This window comes from Girardinichthys multiradiatus, chromosome 2 (genome assembly GCF_021462225.1).
Source record: "Girardinichthys multiradiatus isolate DD_20200921_A chromosome 2, DD_fGirMul_XY1, whole genome shotgun sequence".
Taxonomy (NCBI): Eukaryota; Metazoa; Chordata; class Actinopteri; order Cyprinodontiformes; family Goodeidae; genus Girardinichthys; species Girardinichthys multiradiatus.
Window position 1 is genome coordinate 21,942,249 of NC_061795.1, and position 17,559 is coordinate 21,959,807.

At 39.8% G+C, this 17,559-nt stretch overlaps 2 protein-coding genes across 2 annotated transcripts; both read left to right on the forward strand.

Moving 5' to 3' along the window:
• The first annotated feature begins 926 nt into the window (after positions 1 to 926).
• On the forward strand, positions 927 to 3,174 carry LOC124859034. The gene has a single exon (XM_047351479.1). The coding sequence runs from the start codon at positions 1,396 to 1,398 to the stop codon at positions 2,674 to 2,676; it is 1,281 nt and encodes a 426-aa protein (XP_047207435.1). The 5' UTR covers positions 927 to 1,395; the 3' UTR covers positions 2,677 to 3,174.
• Positions 2,738 to 12,413, forward strand: LOC124859041 (protein NYNRIN-like). The gene is made up of 2 exons (XM_047351493.1): positions 2,738 to 3,282; positions 10,237 to 12,413. The coding sequence occupies exons 1-2, from the start codon at positions 2,738 to 2,740 to the stop codon at positions 10,712 to 10,714; spliced, it is 1,023 nt and encodes a 340-aa protein (XP_047207449.1). The 3' UTR covers positions 10,715 to 12,413.
• Positions 12,414 to 17,559: the final 5,146 nt, after the last annotated feature.

Below are 17,559 nucleotides of genomic sequence, written 5' to 3' on the forward strand. Positions count from 1 at the left end.
CCTGTCTCTACAACGCTGAGTGGAGCAGTTTTCCCGATCTGAAGGAAGGACAACGGAACCGCATCACCGTGGTTACAGCTGTAATGTACAGTTCAGCACTGTTTAATGGTTAGGATTAATTGGAATGTATGTACCTGACTTTGTGAAGTGCCTTTAGACAAGATGTGTTGTGAATTGGCGCTAAATAAATAAACTGAATTTTGGTCATGATTTTCAATCATCTTTGATCAACTTGTTTATATTGTGCATAGCCCATTAGTCTTCCCTATTCTTTAATTCTGCTTGGTAGTTTAGTTGGATTGTTTTAGCATAGTAAAGAGTTTATTGATTGAAATATGTTTGACTCTGAGTTGACTTATTTTTGTTAATAAATTCTTGTATTTTAAGAAATTGTGTGAATTCATTCCATGTGTGTGCAGAGTTTATGCTGTTCAATAATGTCAGAGCTTGGCTCACGCTTTCAATTTTGTCCTAATGCCACCGCCTTATTGGGCTGGTATTCACAGGACAACCCTTAATAGACCGAAATATTATTTAATAAAATATTAAAGTATAAATATTAAATAATATATTGTGATGGCCACACCTGCAGCCACACAGTCGGTAACCCCACACACAAACACTTTTTCATTTTGAGTTTTCATATACACATTCACTGCAGCAAAAATACATGGGTTTCTGTTTATATTTTCATTTGACAATATTGAAATACATTAGTTCTAATTGTAGTGCGCACATTTGGTTAACTTTTGTATATTTAATTTTGTCAAATATTTAACATTTTCTGTGTTTTCTTTGCTGGTGCTGTGGGGGAGTACCTTGAACAGAAGTAATGAACTCTGGCTGGCACACTCAAATTCCAGATTGACTGATTGGGTGAAACCATCTGGAGTTCCACCATGGAGGAAGACCATGGAGTCTTTATTCTAATTTTTGCATAAGTTCTCTTTGTTTTTGTGATTTACTTATTTTGTTTAGTTATTAGTCATTCAAGTACATTTTTAAGCTAACCGTGTTTAGTTATTTTTGCTAGTTAAATTTCTGTATATGTTTTCCTTCCCTCTTCCTCAGTGTGTTAGTCTGGTCTGATCAGCCAGTATTTAGGTCCCCTTTGTTTGTTGTGTAGGAGGTCAGTTTGTTTGTTTGAGCAGTTAGTTTGAGGTTTTGTTATGTTTAACCCTGATTTTTTTGTCTTGAGTTTAGTTTCTTTATTGGACCTCTTTTAAGGGCACTATAACCGTTATTTAAATTGTGTTATTTTGGGGAAATAAAACCCATGTTCTTTGAAAATTATTACTGTGTCCTCATGCTTGACCGGCTCTGTCCCTCACACATGGTGTCAGGAGTGGGATTTGCCAGTTGAGGACAGTTTTTTTTGTTTTTGGCAGTTTTCTTATGCCCAGTTTTTGTTTTTTTTTTGCTTTTTTGACTCTCCATGTTTTTCTCTTTTTGATCATGCACCGTGGAGCCAGGAAAAACAAACCAGAGACCCAACTAACAGAGGAACCATGTGCTGGAGAAGAGGAAATGGAGGCTGGAGCTTCTACAATGGCAGCAGACCCTGGGGGTGAAGATGATAAAGAACCAACACTGAGAGACCTGACTGGGATTTTGCAGGCATTCATGGGCCAGCAGGAGGCACGGGAGGTAAAATTAAACCAAGAATGTGAGATACAGGAACAGCGGTTTAAAGCCTTAAAACATCAGTTTCAGCTACTACAAATGGAAGTGCAGGCCCGCACATCTCCACTCCCTGAACCCTCTTCAACTAATCCAGAAACACGGGAGGATGACTATGAAGTTGTTCAGCGGGCCCAGGCTATATCTGCACCAGTCAATATATCTTCAGGTCAGTCGCAATTTTCTCTCGAGCCAAAGTTGCAGAAATTGACAAGTGAAGATGATATTGAACATTTCCCTGTTACATTTGAAAGAATTGCAGCTGCCTGTAGATGGCCAAAAGCAGACTGGGTTTTTCAGCTTATTCCTCTCCTTACGGGTAAGGCAAGAAGTGCCTATGTTCATATGGATGTTGATGAGACACTAAATTATGATAATGTGAAAACGGAAATTATGAAGAAGTATGACATTAATCCAGAGACCTATAGACAAAGGTTTCGTTCTCTGTATGTTTATCCTGCTGAGAGCCCCAATGAGCTGTATGTGAGGCTAAAGGAGTTGTTTGGAAAATGGATTCTACCCAGAGGTAAAACCGTGGAAGAAATTGGTGAAATATTAATCCTGGAACAGTATTTAAGAATGTTGTCCCCTGAGCTCCAGGTGTGGATAAAAGAGCATGATCCGAAATCAGCTGCAGAAGCCTCCACCTTCGCTGATGTGTTTGTGGCTGCTCGAAGGAAGGGCCAGACATGGAGTAACACTTCCTTTAAAGACAAGGACACCTGCAGGCCAGCTCCATCTCGGCATCAACAGGGTTCAGCAACAGGTGTGAGTAAAATCCCTGCCAGAAATGAACTGCCTGCAAATATTCATAATAAATTTAATAAAAGAATTCCAGTTTGTGGGCTGGAAGGGCACATCAAACCTATGTGTCCACAAAACCCTTTAAAACTGACCCAGATGTCAGTTTGTGCCATGCCAAGACTCGGATGTAAAACAAGAAAAGGGATTTCCAATGAGAATGACCACAGTAAAAATCAATGGGAGAAGACATAAAGCCTTGATTGATACTGGCAGTTCTCAGACCTTGGTTCACAGACAACTTGTACCAAGTAGAATGTGTACTTATGAGACCATCCCAATCTGTTGTGTGCATGGTGATGAGAAGCCTTACCCTACAGCTGACATATTTATTGAAGTACAAGGACAACCGTATTTATTGAATGTAGGTGTGGCTGATAACCTGCCATTCCCAGTAGTTTTGGGTGAAGACCTGCCAGTGCTCTATGATTTGTTAAAACCAGCAAAAGACTATAATGTGGCTATTACGAGGACCAAAGCTAAAGAAGTGAATGAGCATCTTCCAACTTTGAGTACCTTACCTTTCTTTGAGGCTGACTTAGAAACTAAACCCGGGAGATCTAAGAAATCAAGAAGTCAAAGAAAGCTAGAGAAGTTTAGAGGTACTGTTGTAAAGTTGCCAGATGAGGCTACCCCTGATGAACCATTGGGATTTCAAATGCCAATAAACATCATTCAAGTGCAACAAAATAACCCAGCGCTGTCAGCCATTTTTTTGAGAGCTAAGCAGAAGGATTCTGAGGGTGAGCTTGGCAACAACAAAGAGGGGTATTTTTCACAGAACGGCATACTTTACCATCGGTGTTGTTGGATGGGTGCAAAAACTTGTTATCACTCATGTAAAAACCTTGGGTTGCAAGGCACCTGCACTATGCCTTCCTCCCTGTGTGTGTGAGATCATTGTTATCTCTGTGTGAACCAGCCTCCTTTCCGTCTCACACACACACACCCTGTCTGAACTGTCTGTTGAACTGTGCATATAAATAAAGAGATAGGGTGTCAAAACTTTGTAGTTTCACTGCAAAGTGGGCTACCCTTGTCACAAGTAACTCTGACTGTATCGTTCTTACCTCTGAGTTGACTAAATAATACCTAACATTTATTGGTCCTTCGAAGCCGGATTAATTCAATAACCTTATTTCTCTTTGCTTTAACAGTGACTCTGGGATCCGTGGGGAAAGCCTGACGTCGAGCGAAGCACCGCTGCACAGCCTCCTTTAGCCGGAGTGGCTGAAAGTCCCGGTGTGTGTGAATTCACACCTGGCCAGTGGGTTATCGCCTTCCTCGGCGCGGGGTGACTCTCACAGGGTCCAGAGAGTCACCAAGAAGTCAACTCCGAGGTGAGACAGTTTTAAAATACAGTTCATAGGAAAAGTACTTAACAGTCGTTGGTAGTGCGTCGCCGGTAAGGACGCTGCATTCGGATGGTTTTATTCCACCGTGAAAGGGATAGTGACAAATTTGGTACAATTCCGCCGCGAAGGGGATTAAAGAAAACGACTGAGGATTATTCTCCTGAGAGGGAATAGAGTAAGCGCTATATAAATAAAAGAAGAAAAGTACTTAAAAGTCGTTGGTAGTGCGTCGCCGGTAAGGACGCTGCATTGGGATGGTTTTATTCCACCGTGAAAGGAATAGTGACAAATTAAGGTAGGGCCCCGCCAAGAAGGGGGCCAAATAAAACGACTAAGGGTTATTCCCCTGCGAGGGAATAGCATAAGCGCTATAAAAGTAAAAAGAACGGAGTAAATTGAGCTCATAAAATAACACCAAGTTAACTTAGAAAAAATTACAAGGTACCTGAAACTAACTGTGTGACTGTGTTGTGTGTGTATGGAGGACTAAGCATTTTAATAGAATCAGCAGGATTCTGCTAGTCCTGTGTTTTCTTTTGCCCAGATTAAAACTACGTACTGGTGACTTTGGAGATTCAGGTCGGATTTCATTCCAGAAAATTAACACCGCTGCGTATTAGTCGCAGTAGAAGGGCGTGTTAATGTCCTCTCCTTAAAGTCTCATGCCAGTGACCTTTTTATCTGGGACATTTATACTATAATTAAACTAACATAAAACATAATGGGGAAGAAACAAAGTAAACTAATTGACTTAGAAGGGGAGGTAAAGTTTATGGAGAACTATGTAAAAGGAGCAGGTATGATCTGTCATAGATGGAATAAAAAATAAAAAACATGGGTTTTTGGGCAAATTAGATACAAAGGATGTCTTAAAATTACAAGGGGATCTAAAATTAGCAATAATGAAAACTAAAAAGAGAAAAATAACAAAGAACAATGGGGAAGAACAGAGAAAAAGCTCTGATTTAACAGAAATATGTACACGATGGCATAAAAATACGGATTTTCAGGTAACTTAATTATCACTGAAATCCTAAAACTACACGGGGATCTTAAACTGGAGATTATGCATTCAAAAGATTCAAGAGACAATAAAAAACCTTGCCAGATTATAATTTCAAAGGGGACTTTTCAGTCCCTGAGTGCTCACAGTTGATAAACAGATTAAAACAAAAAGATGAATTAAAAAAACAACAATAAGAGCAGCTTTTAACTGACAGCCATAATACTGAGGCCTTAAGAAAAGCACAGGAAAAAACTTTCAGCTTAACTGAAAACAAATAAAGGGGGGCGGACTGCCACCCATCCCAGTTTAGAATACCAAGGTAGCCCCAAATTATAAAGACTAAGAGGTGGTTTTAGAGGACGTGGTAAAAGAAGTTAAAAGAGGAGGTGACAATGTGGACAACATGGAAACTGTCCAACTGGACAACCCAGTGAACAATGACTAGAGTTGTTAAAGACGTAATCTGAGAGTAAAAGATTTTGTAGGCAAGCATTAGTGAGAAACAGGTGCTTTAAAAATCATTCTATGGTGTTATACTACTAACAATATCATGATAAAATGCAAAAGATTCATTTTACAGGGAAATAATTCCATATTTGGCTCAGATTGTTTGCATTCTTGATTTTTCCTCTTTGAGAGAAGTTAAATTTCAGCTCTGTGAAACGACCTTGACAAAGAGATACAGCTGCCTGAAAACAAAGATAAAACTTCTGCAAACAGCAGAAGTCTGTCTCTGCTGAAAGGTCTGAAAAAAAAAAAAAAAATTGTAACTCTACCCTGCATGTGTCAAACTCAAGGTCCGCGGGCCAAAACCGGACCCCAAAAGTTTAGTGATTCTCTAGAAGTAGAGCCTTTTAATATGGTGATTGTGTGCTTGAATGTTATTTTGTCAATCAATAAGCAGTTTTGTCTACATTCTGCCACAATCTGCCTTTTGAAAATGTTTTGAATCTTGCTCTTTATGTATAAAAAAAAAAGAAAGAAAAGAAAAATTGGCTAAAGTCTGCAGACACAAAATGAACCTGGATTGAAGCTCTAACTAAGTTTATTTAATCTGAGATCTTCTCCAAATGCAACAGTATATGTCAGTCTACATGAGATACTAACAACTTCACCTACTGGTATAATATAAAGATCTGATTGAATATGTGAAACAAACAATGATGAAAGTTTTTCAACAGGTGATGCTCATCCAGGAGGAAGACAGTGTTCCTAGGAAATGCAGCTCATTCATTAACAATCAATTTTTCTCCTATAGGTGGAAGTTTTGCTGACTAATCATAGGCTGAATCTATGAAACATTATGAGCACAGAACAAATGACCAAGGTTCTGACTGACTTATGAACCTCACTGACCTGACAATGATAACATGACACCCAACAGACAATACCTTTAAGGTGGACCCACTAAGACCACCTTATTGATTCTTGGTGAATAAAAAAAAAAAGAATTGAAGCGTTCAAAACAGACCTAGTGGAAACAAAAGGGGTTATGAGGAAACAATGTGCATTTTAAGAATAATAGAAGTCAAATTATGTTCAAATTTTTGCAAATAAAATGACTCTGACAGAGAAATAAGTAAGTAGTGTGTGAATGTGTGTGAATGGGAATGACTGATTTCATTGTAATGCATCTTTGAGGGACCTTAAAAGCGCTAATAAAGGTCTGATGTTCTGATGATCTTTGCCAAATTTATATCTTAATAAGGTTTCCAGAATCTTTTTCGAAAAATCATATAAAGATGGCAAAGGTTCTACCTGTATTGAAAATACTGATAACCATAGGAAAGTTCATAGATCTGTCTTCAATTTTTCACAATTCTTTTACAAACAGGTTATTTAAACTTTCATGTGGCCAAATGTCTGTGTTTGACTTTCTGTTTTTGTGAAATAAATGTCTGTTTCATGTTATGTAAAAATTAGAGTCCTCAACATACCATAATAATATTAGGTCAGTTCTCTATGGTAAAACAAAAAGATTTTAACAGACGTTTAGACTTTTTCCAGTCAGGTTCAAAATGATTGAATTAGACTCAAACTTAACATAAGATGAAATTAACCTTAACAGAATTATTGGACTGGACTGAAATAGATAAAACTTTAGTTAATTGAAACAAACTTTAGTTACTTTAACTAAATACAAAGCTGACTGAAACTGTATGTTGTATCTATAAAACTGGGTAAGATAAACTAAGATTATAAGATATAATATGCCCTTCATTTTTTGTGTTCATCAGTGAGTGAGTTTTTATTTTTAATAAGAACTAAACCAAGCATTATTTATAATAGCAACTACCAAAAATAGTGATCTCATTTTTAAATGTAATAAGGACTTACTTTATAAAATATGGTAAAAAAGAATAATAAGAATTTGGAAAAACAGAGGCTTTAAACCTCTGCAGGAACAGCACTGACACTGTCAAAAGTGGATCCTAATACAGGAATCTGGAAGCTCATTCTGGCGTGGACAGTCAAAGTTCATCCAAGGATACATTTAGATGAGGCAGAGGGACAAATACAGGGCTTAGCTGAGAGCAAAGAGAGCAACATGCATCCTGCCCTAGCTGCTGTCCCACCTGAACTGTGGTCCCAATCATCAACTGATGTAGGGCTTATAAAGGGGTTCCCACCATACAAGGTTAAACTAATATCTGAAAAAAGGCAATCAGTCCGTCAATACCCCTTAAAGCCAGAAGCTGAAGAAGATACTAAGCCAGTAATACAAGATATGTTGAAGTCAGGAATATTAAGAGAAGCACCTGACGCTACATGCAAGGCATATCACACTGACATCGCTATTATTATCACAGCCAAACATAACTCTAAAAAGATGTGCTCTTTAAATCCAAGTACTCTAATACCTACTGCAGAAGATGGAAAACCACATTCTTATAAAGCAAAAGTTGAAGAAGACACCAAACCCAGACAAGACATTTCTCAAACTCTTATACCAGATTCATGTGTTGTTTGTAGATGGCTCATCATCTAAAGATGAATATGGAAAGAATAGAGTTGGTTATGCAGTAACAACCATCGATAGGATAATAGAAGCTAAATCTCTACCCAATACATGCTCAGCCCAAACAGCAGAATTATATGCTGTCGTAAGAGCATGTGAATTACATGAGGGACAAATACTTACTATATACACAGACAGCCAATACGTTTTTGGATCAGTACATCACCATGCTAAGATTTGGCAAAATAGAGGTTTTAAAACATCATCAGGGACAGAACTAACTCATTTCAACCTATTAAAGAGAAAATGTCAGATCTGCTATTTATAGACACAGACGTGCTGAAAGACGCCCAACAGTCAGCAACCAAGATAGAAATAAAGGCCTGGCTAAAGAGAGGAGCACAGAAAAAAGATGACATCTATCAGATAGAAGATAAACCAATCCTCCCAAAAAATTTATACAACACAGCGGCTACAGTGACACATTGGGAAGACCCACGTGTCAAGGGGGGAATTTGTCACATCTGGTGAAGCATTAATGCTACACTATAAATATTTCTGACTATGCAAATCATTTTTGCAGATCATGCATAATTTGTTGCAAACACGGGGGAATAAATATTGCCTAGTTGTAATAGATGAACCTAGTGACACATTTCTTCCCCACATATGGTATCCCACAGATTATAAGGTCAGATAATGGAACTCATTTTGTAAATAAATTAATAGAACTAAGTTCTAAAGCATTAGGGTTTCAGTTAAAGATTAAGGAAAACAATGGAAGAAACAGGGAGGCCATGGCCCGAATGCCTATCCCTGGTTAAATTATGGATGAGAATAACTCCAAATCAAACTGGTCTTACTCCATTTGCCACCTACTGTACATCATTGTATAACTCCACCCACTATATTCTGAGCCTGAGATCACGTGACACCAAGTTGCTGATGTGAATTTGTATTCTCAAAGAAATAGTTCATGGCAGACCGTTTTCTCTGCCCTCTGACATGAATGAAATAGAGAAAGCACAACAGGAACCTTCATTAGCTGAGTGGATGAATAAAATGTTGCAGACAAAAGAAGAACAAATGTCCAGTGGTCTGCCGATAATCTCTGCTCCTATCCCACAGAATGAGGCCTGGAGACCTGGTCCTGATTAAGACACTCCACCGGAAGGATTGGAGCACTCCTTGGTGGAAAGGGCCGTTTCAAATACTCCTGACAACGCCCACAGTTCTGAAAATAGCAGAGAGGCCTTCCTGGATCCATAAAAGCCACTGTAAGCCAGTTTTGCCGTTACAGGAGCCAAACCAACCGACGGGGTAGCAGAGGAAGTCCGGGTTCAAAGATGGCCCAGCGTCTCAAACCGGTGAAGAAAACAGCTGATCTGCGCCCAATTATAAAATGGCTCTCTGTAACATGTGGACAGGACTGATAAGCCTGAGCTTAATTCTGGTAGCAGGACTCTTTCTCTATCTAAAGCAGGATCCACAGGAGGTGATACCGAACCAGAAGAGATGGACATCAGACGGGACCCATCTCAGAACACTGACGGAAGAACATGACGCACATCCATTCCTACAGAATTTCTGGTATTGTTCATGGTGGCATATGCAACACTGAACCAGGTAGAAATGCACGAAAATGAAGGGGACGATTATGATGACATGTTGTAAATAAATCACATCAAAAGCCTGAGTGTACTCATACATTGTATTTCATAAAATAACCTTACAGCAGAAAATCGGAAGAAGTTGTTGCTTAAGTGAAATGAGAAAAAGTACAATGATGACATAAACAGGGCAGATTTTTTAATTCTTTTATTTTTATGATTTCAAGTATTCTTTTATTTTTATGATTTCAAGTATTATTCTTTTATTTTTATGATTTCAAGTATCATTCTTTTATTTTTATGATTTCAAGTATCATTATTTTATTTTTATGATTTCAAGTATCATTATTTTATTTTTATGATTTCAAGTATTAATCAACATTTAACTTTTAATGGTCGCCGAGGGCGGCGGGGCCGTATGAGTATTTCCCACAAAATATAATCTGTTTACCGTCCGTGGGTTTTCGCTCATACAAAGTATTTTTCTTACTCGTTTTTATATTAAATGTTTTTACTTGTGATAAAAGGAGGGACTGTTGGATGGGTGCAAAAACTTATCACTCATGTAAAAACCTTGGGTTGCAAGGCACCTGCACTATGCCTTCCTCCCTGTGTGTGTGAGATCATTGTTATCTCTGTGTGAACCAGCCTCCTTTCCGTCTCACACACACACACCCTGTCTGAACTGTCTGTTGAACTGTGCATATAAATAAAGAGATAGGGTGTCAAAACTTTGTAGTTTCACTGCAAAGTGGGCTACCCTTGTCACAAGTAACTCTGACTGTATCGTTCTTACCTCTGAGTTGACTAAATAATACCTAACAGGTGTGGTCAGGCAAAGCGGCTAGTGGTCCTTCAAGAGGCCCGAGATGTACTTAATCTGGGCCACTCCATTCCCTGGGCTGGCCACCTAGGGAAACACAAGACCACTAGTCGTATTAAGCGTTACTTCCACTGGCCTGGCCTATGTTCAGATGTTGCAAAATTCTGTAAGAGCTGCCCCCAGTGTCAGAAGACATCAATTAAAAGCCCCTCCAGAGTTCCACTTCAGCCTATGCCTGTTATAGGCACACCATTTGAACGTCTCGGAATGGACATTGTTGGACCCCTGGAAAAAAGCCACACAGGGTATCGGTATATGTTGGTAGTCACAGATTATGCAACCAAATACCCTGAAGTCTTTCCATTGAAAACAATAAAGGCAAAAGCTGTAGCCTTCTCTTTTAATAGTTATTTTCAAGAGTGGGGTTTCCTCGTGAAATTCTCACAGATCAAGGAACTAATTTTATGTCTGTTTTATTAAAACAGGTATATAAACTATTGGGGATTAGAAGTGTGAGGACCACCCCATACCATCCCCAAACAGATGGGTTAACAAAGCGGTTTAACCAGACCCTGAAACAAATGCTTCGTAAGTTTGTGGATGAAACGGGCTTTGACTGGGATTAGTGGTTGCCCTACCTCCTTTTTGCTTATAGGGAAGTTCCCCAGGAACTCCTGAACTCCTATATGGTTATGAGGTCAGGGGCCCTTTTACCCTGTTAAAGGAGATGTGGGAAGGGACCCAAGAAGGAGAGAAGCCAGTTAATGTCATTTCCTATGTCCTACAGGTGAGGGAGAAACTGGAAAAAATGAGTGCATTAGCTCAAACACATATGGCAGTTGCACAAATGTCCCAAAAAGCTTGGTATGATCGTTCAGCAAGGGAAATAAGTTTTGAACCAGGTCAAAAGGTGCTGGTAATGTTGCCTACAAATGATAGTAAGCTTCTGGCAAAGTGGCAGGGTCCCTTTGAAGTGCAGAAGAAGTTAGGTCCAACAACCTACCAGGTTGCCACCCCGGGGCTCCAACGATCTACCAGAGTGCTGCATGTAAATCTGCTTAAAGAGTGGGTCCCACGATCTGGGAAAGAAGCAGATGTCTTGTTCATCTGGCGTGTGGAAGAGGATGAAGAAACTGATGAATACTTGCCATCACAGTCTGCCTCCAACGTGGATCTGAGCCACCTCACTGACGACCAATGCCATGTGGTTAAAAACTCTCATAACTTCAGATGTATTCCAAGAATTTCCAGGTCACACAAATTTGGTGGAACATAACATTGTCTTAAAAGAGAAGGCGCTAGTCAAACACATGAGTTACAGGGTTCCTGAATGTCTTCAGGGAGCACTGAAGAAAGAAGTGGACCTCATGCTGTCCTTGGGAATTATTCGGCCCTCAGTGGTGAAATCCAGTTGTTCTAGTTCCCAAGAAAGATGGAACCATAAGGTTTTGTATTGATTTCAAGTATCTGAACTCTGTTTCAAAATTTGATTCATACCCTACACCACAAATGGATGAACTCATAGAGCGTCTGGGGAAAGCTAAATATTTATCCACCATTGACCTCTCTAAGGGTTATTGGCAGGTTGTTCTTGGTGAAGGCTCACAGGAGTTAACAGCTTTCTGCACATCCTGGGGGCTGTTTGAGTTCACTGTTCTGCCATTTGGTCTACATTGAGCACCTGCCACTTTTCAAAGACTGATGGATCAGGTACTGTATGGTCTTGCTGATTATGCCTGTACATATCTTGATGACATTGTCATTTACAGTGGAACCTGGGAAGAACACCTGAAACATCTGAGGACTGTTTTGGACCGACTGAAGATGGCAGGTCAACCCAGCAAAGTGTTCCCTGGCCAAGATTGAGACACAGTATCTTGGTTTCACAGTTGGAGGTGGTGTTATAAAGCCACAAGTTGATAAAGTTAGAGCTATTGCATCTGCTCTGCTTCCACACACAAAAAAGCAGCTGAGATCCTTCCTTGGGATGGCCAGCTTCTACAATCGCTTTATTGCAAACTTTTCAGCTAGAGCAGCTGCCTTGACGGATTTGACAGGTTTGCGGTGCCCAAACCAGATTCATTGGAGCCAAGAAGCAGTTGCAGCTTTTCGAGACATCCAGCAATCTCTGAGTAAAAATCCAGTTCTCCATAGCCCAGATTTTGAAAAGGATTTTGTATTGTAAACAGATGTTGGAGCAGTACTTCTACAGGGCTCACTAGAGGACCAGCATCCCATAGCCTACATCAGTCGCAAGCTACTACCCCGAGAAGAGCGCTATGCCGCAGTGGAGAAGGAAGCTTTGGTTATCAAATGGGTGCTCGATTCCTTCAAATACTACCTTCTTGGGAGAGAGTTTATCTTGCAGACTGACCACAAGGCACTTCAATGGCTGAGCTGCATGAAAGACACTAATGGAAGAATTACGCGGTGGTAACTGGCTATGCAACCTTATCGGTTTAAGGTCCAGCACATCCCTGGGAAAGAGAATGTGACAGCTGACTTTCTCTCTCGCTGTCCTAGTGGCAGTTTCAAAGAGGGGGTGTGTGTAATGGCCACACCTGCAGCCACACAGTCGGTAACCCCACACACAAACACTTTTTCATTTTGAGTTTTCATATACACATTCACTGCAGCAAAAATACATGGGTTTCTGTTTATATTTTCATTTGACAATATTGAAATACATTAGTTCTAATTGTAGTGCGCACATTTGGTTAACTTTTGTATATTTAATTTTGTCAAATATTTAAAATTTGTTGTGTTTTCTTTGCTGGTGCTGTGGGGGAGTACCTTGAACAGAAGCATTGGACTCTGGCTGGCACACTCAAATTCCAGATTGACTGATTGGGTGAAACCATCTGGAGCTCCACCATGGGGAAAGACCATGGAGTCTTTATTCTAATTTTTGCACAGGTTCTCTTTGTTTTTGTGATTTGCTTATTTTGTTTAGTTATTAGTCATTCAAGTACATTTTTAAGCTAACTGTGTAGTTATTTTTGTTAGTTAAATTTCTGTATATGTTTTCCTTCCCTCTTCCTCAGTGTGTTAGTCTGGTCTGATCAGCCAGTATTTAGGTCCCCTTTGTTTGTTGTGTAGGAGGTCAGTTTGTTTGTTTGAGCAGTTAGTTTGAGGTTTTGTTATGTTTAACCCTGATTTTCTTTTTTTTTTTGTCTTGAGTTTAGTTTCTTTATTGGACCTCTTTTAAGGGCACTGTAACCGTTATTTAAATTTTGTTATTTTGGGGAAATAAAACCCATGTTCTTTGAAAATTATTACTGTGTCCTCATGCTTGACCGGCTTGGTCCCTCACAATATTCATAATTACAACAATTGTATGTGATAAACAAACCCAAACAATGCAGTTGATGGAAAATAATGCAAGGTATTAATAACAAAAAGGAAATCTGTATTCAAATTTTGCCAGTCCTAATACTTTGCAGTACAACCGTTTTCTGCTGTTAGCTGTGAAGCTTTGCACATCCAAACAAAAGTCTATGCAAATTATGAAAAAAAACTCCATCAGACTGGTTGGATAAAATCCTTACAGCAACTTTCAAGTCTTGCCAGTTACCACTGATTTTCAGTTGGATTTAGGTCTGAAATATGATTTGACATTTCTAACACATGAATGGCTTTATTCTAAACCATTCCAGTGTAGCTCTGTATTGTTGGAGTCATCCATTTTGGTCGTGCGTTTTGACATGCACAGCTCAACAGACATAGCAGCTCGGACGTCTCCCGGGATTGTAAAACCCGCAGGAAATAAAATTTTGTGGCCATTTCCTGCGTGTCTCATGGGACGATGCAACGGAGGCACATCTCTGGAGAGACAAAAGCTCGCAGGCCAACTTTTCCTCCTCACGGCCATTCCCGCAAGAGTTTGAAAGCTGGAAATCTGTCTGATACAAGAAGGTCAGAAGATTCATACAGGTCCTTCTCAAAATATTAGCATATTGTGATAAAGTTCATTATTTTCCATAATGTCATGATAAAAATTTAACATTCATATATTTTAGATTCATTGCACACTAACTGAAATATTTCAGGTCTTTTATTGTCTTAATACGGATGATTTTGGCATACAGCTCATGAAAACCCAAAATTCCTATCTCACAAAATTAGCATATCATTAAAAGGGTCTCTAAACGAGCTATGAACCTAATCATCTGAATCAACGAGTTAACTCTAAACACTTGCAAAAGATTCTTGAGGCCTTTAAAACTCCCAGCCTGGTTCATCACTCAAAACCCCAGTCATGGGTAAGACTGCCAACCTGACTGCTGTCCAGAAGGCCACTATTGACACCCTCAAGCAAGAGGGTAAGACACAGAAAGAAATTTCTGAACGAATAGGCTGTTCCCAGAGTGCTGTATCAAGGCACCTCAGTGGGAAGTCTGTGGCAAGGAAAAAGTGTGGCAGAAAACGCTGCACAACGAGAAGAGGTGACCAGACCCTGAGGAAGATTGTGGAGAAGGGCCGATTCCAGACCTTGGGGGACCTGCGGAAGCAGTGGACTGAGTCTGGAGTAGAAACATCCAGAGCCACCGTGCACAGGTGTGTGCAGGAAATGGGCTACAGGTGCCGCATTCCCCAGGTCAAGCCACTTTTGAACCAGAAACAGCAGCAGAAGCGCCTGACCTGGGCTACAGAGAAGCAGCACTGGACTGTTGCTCAGTGGTCCAAAGTACTTTTTTCGGATGAAAGCAAGTTCTGCATGTCATTCGGAAATCAAGGTGCCAGAGTCTGGAGGAAGACTGGGGAGAAGGAAATGCCAAAATGCCAGAAGTCCAGTGTCAAGTACCCACAGTCAGTGATGGTCTGGGGTGCCGTGTCAGCTGCTGGTGTTGGTCCACTGTGTTTTATCAAGGGCAGGGTCAATGCAGCTAGCTATCAGGAGATTTTGGAGCACTTCATGCTTCCATCTGCTGAAAAGCTTTATGGAGATGAAGATTTCATTTTTCAGCACGATCTGGCACCTGCTCACAGTGCCAAAACCACTGGTAAATGGTTTACTGACCATGGTATCCCTGTGCTCAATTGGCCTGCCAACTGTCCTGACCTGAACCCCATTGAGAATCTGTGGGATATTGTGAAGAGAACGTTGAGAGACTCAAGACCCAACACTCTGGATGAGCTAAAGGCCGCTATCGAAGCATCCTGGGCCTCCATAAGACCTCAGCAGTGCCACAGGCTGATTGCCTCCATGCCACGCCGCATTGAAGCAGTCATTTCTGCAAAAGGATTCTCAACCAAGTATTGAGTGCATAACTGTACATGATTATTTGAAGGTTGATGTTTTTTGTATTAAAAACACTTTTCTTTTATTGGTCGGATGAAATATGCTAATTTTGTGAGATAGGAATTTTGGGTTTTCATGAGCTGTATGCCAAAATCATCCGTATTAAGACAATAAAAGACCTGAAATATTTCAGTTAGTGTGCAATGAATCTAAAATATATGAATGTTAAATTTTCATCATGACATTATGGAAAATAATGAACTTTATCACAATATGCTAATATTTTAAGAAGGACCTGTATATCGATCCGGCGCAGGTGAAAACCCACAGAGTTTCCAAGGAGATGAGTTTCCTCCTTGTTGATTCAGTCGACTAACTGTTCTTCATATTTTCCCTTCCTGGACGGATGAGAAGTTTACAATTTTTTTCTCTTGTGGTGATCACGGACACGTGACACCCCCCCCCCCCCCCCCTCATTTTTCTTCAGACCTGACCCATTGTCAACCAGAGAAGAGAAGAAATCAACATCAAAGTAATTTTGTTCTTTTCATAATAAACCGGATAGGTGCATTTAGAAGTCTGGGGAGGATGAGGCATAGTTAAGGTGATTTTAGAATCACCAGTAGTTAATCTAAGGTATTAACTTGTTGCATGCAATACTGATTGAAGTGTTTTATGCTGAGCTGTGTTTTGATTTGCTGCGCAAGCGCTGCTGATTCGTGCGTGTTCATGTTTTGTCCGGCTGATCCCAAATCAGCCAGGAGTTAGAAGTTGGACTTTTAAAAGTGTTTCATTCAAAGCAACTGTGGTCTGGGCCTTGCATGACCACTCTTTGTTCCAGTTTTATTACTGGAGTTTTTCCACTGAGTTCCCGCCTCAGAGTTTTATGACTCTTTGTCCGAGATTTGGAGCAATCAGCTGCTAGAGGCTAAAGGGGCGTTTACCAGCTGATCGCTGCAATCTTGACATCAGCACAACAGGAGGACTTCTCTTTCCATTGAAGCCAAATTACACATTTTGTCCATAAAACTACTGGTTTGATCTTCATAGACACTAAATGTGTCTTTTATTATTATTGTTAGGTAGTCATTTTTGTCCCCTTTGTGTAGAATAGTGCTTGTTAGTTAGGTGAAGGTTTTTGGACCAGAATAATGGTATATCAGAATTATTTGGCTTCAATAAATCTTCATACATATAATTAGGACAAGCGTTTGTGTTTATTTCGTGTAAGAATGATTTATCGGTCAAAACAAGGTCGAAGTTCCCCCACCTTCGGTGAAGCCGTTGAATAAACAGTGACATTTTGTGGTTATGGTTAATAATTTATCAATTATTAATGATGAATAGCTAATTGTAATTATTAAAGAGCTTTGAGCCCATAATCACAACACCAGAGGACATCTCTGATTTCTATTTGTACGTAATGATTTTTGGTTAAGAAATTAATTTTATTTTCAAATTATGATTTTAAATTATAATTCTTGATAAATATTAATTAATCAATAATCATAATCCTTACAGTATGCTTAGGGTTATTATCCTGCTGAACCTCCACCCAAGTTTCAAATTTTTTGAGCCTCCAAAAGGTTTCTTTGCCCCAGACCAGTCTCTAGCAGATAAAAGCTATCCCACAGCATAATCCTGCCACTACCATGTATCGCCATAGAGATGGTGTGTTCAGGGTGATGTGCACTGTTAGCTTGCTTCAGGTCATGGTTTTGCACGTAGACCAAAAGAGTTCTGTTCATGTCACATCTGACCAGAACACCTTTTTTTCACATTATTTTTGTGTCCCCTTTAGCTTGTTGCACAATGGCTTTTCTTTCAACAAAAGCTTTCTTCTTACCAATCTACCGCTAAAGCACAGCTTTGTGAAGAGCACAAATAATAGCTGACCTGTTGAGACATTCTCCCACATCAGCTGTGGTTCTCTGCAGCTCCTCTAAAGTCACCATGGGCCTCTTTGTCTTGGTCCAAAAACAATTACTCGCATATTTTTGCAACAGTGATTTGATTCTTCTGTAGCTTACAACCTATACTTAAAGGTAGAATTCAAATAAGCTGACTACTTCTTAAAGGGTTG

Excerpts from the sequence above, each read along its gene's own strand:
- LOC124859041 (XM_047351493.1), top strand. The coding sequence starts at position 2,738 with ATGTGTACTTATGAGACCATCCCAATCTGTTGTGTGCATGGTGATGAG. Across the intron at positions 3,283-10,236 it reads AACGGCATACTTTACCATCG|GTGTGGTCAGGCAAAGCGGC; the intron begins GTGTTGTTGGAT and ends AATACCTAACAG.
- LOC124859034 (XM_047351479.1), top strand. The coding sequence starts at position 1,396 with ATGCCCAGTTTTTGTTTTTTTTTTGCTTTTTTGACTCTCCATGTTTTT.